This window comes from Gekko japonicus, unplaced genomic scaffold (assembly GCF_001447785.1).
Source record: "Gekko japonicus isolate JY-2015 unplaced genomic scaffold, Gekko_japonicus_V1.1 scaffold147, whole genome shotgun sequence".
Taxonomy (NCBI): Eukaryota; Metazoa; Chordata; class Lepidosauria; order Squamata; family Gekkonidae; genus Gekko; species Gekko japonicus.
Window position 1 is genome coordinate 573896 of NW_015163607.1, and position 6453 is coordinate 580348.

General features: G+C 39.8%; 1 protein-coding gene across 1 annotated transcript in view; it reads left to right on the plus strand.

The window, feature by feature from the left end:
- Positions 1-6453, plus strand: part of RAD23B (RAD23 homolog B, nucleotide excision repair protein) — a 34212-nt gene that overhangs the window by 19007 nt on the left and 8752 nt on the right. The window contains exons 5-6 of the mRNA XM_015407297.1: positions 471-486; positions 5301-5428. Coding sequence (XP_015262783.1) covers positions 471-486; positions 5301-5428 — 144 coding nt within the window. The remainder of the gene's footprint in view (positions 1-470; positions 487-5300; positions 5429-6453) is intronic.

The following is a 6453-nucleotide window of genomic DNA, read 5'->3' on the forward strand; positions in this document are numbered from 1 at the left end:
GTGCACTTGGTAAGTGTTCCAACAGTTGGAAAGGATTTATTATGAAAGATTAAAAGATCACATGTTGCATCCTCTTTTGCAGTCAATGAAGTTAGTGTCATAATTCAACAACTATGGCTTTAAATGCCACTTTTAATGGCTGTTCGTTTTTATATGGCAAGTACTTGAGTTCACATAGAATTGTCTGTATTCTTTTTGAACCAACAGTCTTTGCATCTTTAGTTGATTTCTCTGGCAGTGCCATGAGCTTCGGCACAAGCTGCATATATGTATGGTGACTGGGTGTGTAATGCCTTGTCAAATCAGGGAAGTTGTTCCATTTTAGAAGCTTGCATCACTGTGTCTTGTGAGCATTGGCATCTGGGAAACTTAATCGGGCTATTTGGACTCCAGTAACTACTATTCAAGTTTCATACTTCAACTCTTTCACCTCTGCTAAAGTTTTTACATTTAGTGTATTTACTCAAAAGGAAGATAGCCTTGAATGTAAGTTGATCCCTCCTTAAAAAAAAGAGGAGGTTATACATAAAAGCATATGACCCTGAATTTAAAACAAGCCCTTCTAAAAAAAAGTAGCAATATAAACAATGGTTTTTATTGCATAGTAATCAATATACAACAAACAATATAGACTAGACAGAAAAATTCCGTTTTTATACCTCTTTGCATTGTAACTCTTTGCAGGTAGCATTGTTCCCGATTTAAAAAGGCAAGAGGCTGGGTTTTTACTGCTCCCAGCAAACATCTGAACAAAGGCAGAGATAAGCCAAAACAATTACTCTTCTAAGTCCATTGAAATCAGTAAGCTTAGAAGGACTTAACTCTGCTTGGGAGTGCACTGTTACTGCCCCTCCCCCCATCACAGTGCTTTCTGTAAGTAAGGAAGCAACACTTCCAAGAGCCTGTTATATCACCAATCCAGCAGCGACATCTTCATCTTTCCCTGTTTAAAATGTCCGCAGACTCATAAAAACTATGGCTAATGAGTTAAATTGCTGTAAAACCTTAGGGCTTTGGAGGTTTTTCTCTCCAGGGGAGGGGGGGGGAGCTGAACTACTAGGCAACCTTTGCCCGAAGCACAAGGGAAGAAGCCAGAGCCAATGTGGGGTAGAATTCCGAGCCAGAAACATAGGTTGTTACTGTAGACGATTGCTATCTAGCACCACTGTTCCAACCACTTCTTGCCATTTGCCAGGCCAGCAGCTGCTGTTTCCAAAGCCAATGAGTCTACCTGACTTGTCTTCTCCCTCCATGAAACTCAAAGCAGCCTGAAAGGCAATAATACGGTATTTAGTTGAGCCTTGCTCTGCGCTTACATCCCCAAAGGGGAGCATCCAGGATGGCTTGCCATAAAATAAATTTTTGCAAAAAACAACACAGCATAGAAATTTATCCCTGAAACGAAAAATGCAGTGTGTTATGATTGTATTTTAAGACAGCAGACTAAAACAGATTCTGTATGAAAGGTAAAATATATAAAGGCAGCGGGATAGAAGAAACAACAATATAAAGTGTAAAAATAAAAACAGCCACAAGTAGAAAAATGAAACAGAATACTCTCCTAAAAATCCCCATTGCACACCTTTACCTGACAGCACTGCTGTTAAGAAACTAAAATATCTTCCAGGAGACAATAAATAAACAGGTTGAAACAGAATTTAATGTAGGTTTATGAGCAACTTTTCGTTTCTCACACACACACACATATTTATATATAGCCTTTAATAGAGCTGTGTTACAACACCTTGTATCAGACCTGGAACACTGCTCTTACTTCCAGGAGACAGTAAATAAACAGGTTGAAACAGAATTTAATTTAGGTTTATGAGCAACTTTTAATTTCACACACACACACACAAGGTACATATAGCCTTTAATAGAGCTGTGTTACAACACCATGTATCAGACCTGGAACACTGCTCTTACTTCCAGGGGTAGTACTCCTTCTAGCTGGCTCCATTACTAATTGTAAGGCATGGTTGTTTATCATATCTCAAAATTTGTCTCTGATGCAATTCCATTGTGCAATTATCCAGTCAATGTGAAGGTGAAGTCACCTGTTGTGACACTTTGTCCTCTGGCTAACCGTGACTTTTTTCTTTTTAAAATCATTCTAGTCAGGAAAGTGATCACAACTGAATACAGGGACATAATTTTTGCCCTGGGTACTCTGATTTTGCTCACTGTTGCATGTACATACCATACCAGAGGGAAATAGCAATTATGGCAATGCACTAGTTACAGGGCAAGCATCATTGGGGGGGCACTGGACATCATAAGGATGACACAGGGGAATGTTAAAGTTCTCCTTCCCTAGGCCACAGCTTTCATCTGAATTGGGGCCTTCCACAGTTGCTCCTTGCTAAGAAAAAAAAACGTTGGAGACCCATTCATGGCCCTTCTTGCTTGTCATCATCTTAGATTCCTCGTCTTTTAATTTTTACTGCCTTGAATAATGGGCTGCCCTACCTCTCTAAGTCAGATAGGAGTAAGTTGTAATAATAGTACCAATTTAGATCCTTGGGAAATACTAATACCTGATATAAATACTAATACCTGATCCTTGGGAAATACTAATACCTGATTTTTAGTTTCCTCTTCAATTTGTTTTGCTGCAGCCACCTGCAGTATTGTTGTTAATATATAGTAGGCAAAGATTTGTACATCTGTTTTTGGGAATACTTCCTTCAGCCTATGGAATAGTGTGGGTGACAAGTTGGTGCTTGACCTTCAGGCAGAAATTGAATTCTTTAAGACCTCTTTAAGAGTGGATATCACTTGCTAATTTTTTTATTTTTTTAATTATTTGTTGATTTGTTAATTCTAAAGCTTTAATTCTTTTTGTCTTCAGTACTCTGTCAGAAAACAGCTAATAGTTCTCAAATATCTTGTGTACTGAAGAGTTCTGCAAAGAATGCAATTCAGTACTTCTTTTATTCTTCTGCTTTGTTCAGCAATCTCACTGCTTGTTTAGCTGATTCCCTGATCCCCCCCTCCCCCCAAAAAAAATTATTATTATTTCTTAATTTTGGCCCAATCATAAATTGAAAACTTGGTCTGAAAGTCTGCATTGCTTTTTATTTTGGACAATACATCTCCTTAATTTTTAGCAGTTTATCATTTCTTCTGCTGTTTAATCTAAACTGCGTTTCTTTCAGTTTTCCTAATCCATAGTATGCACTTATTTCAGCTTCTGTTATACTTTTCAGTCTTTCTAAAAGGTTCCGACCCTTTATCTTTCATATTATGCTCTTCATCTTTCATATAATTCCATCACTTTGAGAAGTGCCTGTTTTTGAAATTGAATGACAGTATTGAACTTCCTTAGCAATTTCTGTTGGGATACTTATTAGGGACTCCGGAAGCTGTATATTGGCCCATGTCTAGCATTTTGCATTGTGGCTTTGAACAGAAACAGTATTCCTTTTTATCTTTCATCTAATTCTCCCATTTTCTAAGCCTACCTTGTCATTGAGTTTTCCCTTGTTAGTGTTGCCTTGTATTATGCTCCTGTGGTTAGGCAGTTTAACTCCCAGTGTTCCCTGATTTTTAGTTTCCTCTTCAGTTTGTTTTGCTGCAGCTACCTGCAGTATTGTTGTTAATATATAGTAGGCAAAGATTTGTACATCTGTTTTTGGGAATACTTCCTTCAGCCTATGGAATAGTGTGGGTGGCAGAAAATTGCTTCCTGAACATGCATACAAGCTTCAATTCAGATCTGGATCTTCAAAAAGATCTAACTCATTATAATATATTTTGCATTTTTTTCTGCTTATTGAAAAGGGGGTGTGGTAGGTGTTCAAGGTGGCATTCATAATGGAAATACAGGATTTTGCATTGAACATTTGCATACTAATTGCTTTCTTAAGAACTGGAAAGTTGCTTTAAGGGAAAGGCCATTGCAGGGTACCAAGTAGAAGAAATCTGAATGGGTGTGCTTAGAGCAAGATTTCCTAGCACGAAAGTTAAAAGGGTAAAGGAGGGTTACCCATTCCTCCTTTCCATCCCTCACTGGGAGGTGTCATTCTGGGAGAAGGGTACAGCAGCTGCCATATGGTGAGCAGTGTGATCGGAGGATTAGAGCATGGGCAACATGCAGATTATTCAGGCCGGGAAGTAGAGGGAATTGAGTGATTGTGGTGGGACATGATGGAACTGTGGGGCACTGAAGGTGATATGGCAGAAGCAGTGAATTGAACATATGGATGCTAAGCCTAAAAGTTGTAGTCACTAATTATATGAACATTTAGCTATAAAGGAAAGGATGAGGCTGGTTAGGGCTTTTTTCCCTCTTTTTCATTCTGTTTGCATGGTGGGTGGGTGGAATAAAACCAACACAGCCTAAATTTAAATCCCAACTTGGCTATGAAGCTCTTTGGGTAACCTTGAGCCAGTCACATACTTTCAGCCTAACCTGCTCCAGAGTTCCGTGGATAAATTGTGGTGAAGTGAAAGGTACATAATGTTGGCCTAGGCTCCTTGGAGGAACAGAGGGATAAAATTATTTGGTTCTCATGGATCTGTAGTATTCGGATCTGAGCCTTCCTCCCTCCTCATCCTGCTGAAGTAGTTTAGACTTGTCAGCAGGTCCTTCATTGTTTTACCTGACCAGCTTCTGTGTTGGAGTTTCAGCGGTTCAAAAGTGGCAAAAATAATTGAACAGTTTGGCTTCTGCCTGGTGTACCAATTTTCAGGCTTGTGTATTAGAGGGTTTTAAACTTGTGCATTAGAGGGTTTTAAATTAGTGATGCCCAGCACCCCCTCCCGAAAAAAATTACTGGTAACGGGGCTGGGTGGGGAGCCCTCAGCTCCCTGCCACCCCAGCTGATCCTTGGGCTGATTTCTGCAGTCCCTTTAAAGTTTAAAGGGACTGCATAAGCCTGCCCAATAAACAACTGAGAGCCGGGAGCAATTTGCTCCCATCTCTCCGCTGTTTTCAGATCTACCTGAAATCCCCAAATATGTCTGGGATTTTCTTAGGATATTTTTGGCAGTTTTCCCAAGAAAACCTGGATACATTTGGGGAGCTGAAATATACCCGAAAAATACCGATATTTTTCGTTTGTTTTTGGCTCGGGCAGAACTGAATGCATGCCCCTAGTTATTAATGTTAATTGCATATAGGCTTAGCAACCAGAGATGAAAGAGAGCATTATGACTTGTCACCATTATGAGTACCAAATAGAAAGCCTGTTTTGTCACTTCTGTTTCATTGAAAAAATAAAGTTCAGACAGACTGTATAAAAACGAAGCTTCTCTACCATTTTTCCCATTCCACTGTTTTGCTTTCACCTTCTCAGTGACAGGTCAGTCCTATGAAAATATGGTGACGGAGATCATGTCAATGGGATATGAGCGAGAGCAAGTGATTGCTGCATTGAGAGCCAGCTTCAACAATCCTGACAGGGCAGTGGAGTACCTTCTAATGGTGAGCATCTTCACTGTGTGGATACTGTTTGTATTCCTGTTGTCTGCTGTTCCATTAAGAACTATGGTGAAAGCTTGGGAGTAGGAGGATTAAAGGCTTGGTTTACTAATGAGATTCAAGAATCTTAAATACTGAAGCTGCCTTGTTTCCTTTTTGTTGTTCAGAGTTCAAAGAATTACGTGTCTCCTCTTTACTGTACAAAAAAACAGAGCAATGCATCCTGAAGAAAAGTTAAATATGGTTGGAAAAATCTACAAGTAAAAACGGGCCAAGGTTCTTCACTTCTCATGAGTTATGGGTAATTGTGTTGGTCTGCAGTAGGAGAGCAGCATTCAATCCAGCAGCACCTTAAATATCAACAAGATTTCCAGGGTATAAGCTTTTGAGAGTCAGAGCTTCCTTTGACAGATACTAAGATTTATTTAGTAGGATTCTAGAAGGATTCTACAAGAAGACTCAGTTTATTCAGAGCAGGTTCTTTCCAGATCTTTTTTGGGGGGGGGGCAGGATTATTTGGGGCCAGACCTGAGGTTATGGTTGCCAGCTCCAGGTTGGGAAATTCCTGGAGATTTTGTTGTGGAGTTTGGGAAGGAGAGTGGCCTCAGCTGAATATAATGCCATAGGGGCCACCCTCTAGAGCAGCCATTTTCTCCAAGAGAACAGATGTCTGTCGTCTGGAGTTCAGCTGAAATTATGGAAGATCTCCAGGTTCCAGCTGGAGGTTGGCAAGCATTGGTGTGACGGCAGTCTTTGGGTAACTTGATACCTCCTGATTTGCATCACTCATCTAGGCCTGGCTTCTTGGTACTGTTAAAGAGCAGCCACCCTATGAAAGCCAGTATGGCACAGCAGTTAGAGCTTCAGATTAGGGTCTGGGAGATCCAATTTTGAATCCCCAGAAGCTCAATGGATTTTTGGACCAGTTACATATGTGAAGGCCTGGAAAAATTCAGAAAAAACCCGTTCAAATATTTTCCAAATCATTTCATATATATATATATATATATATATATATATATATGGTA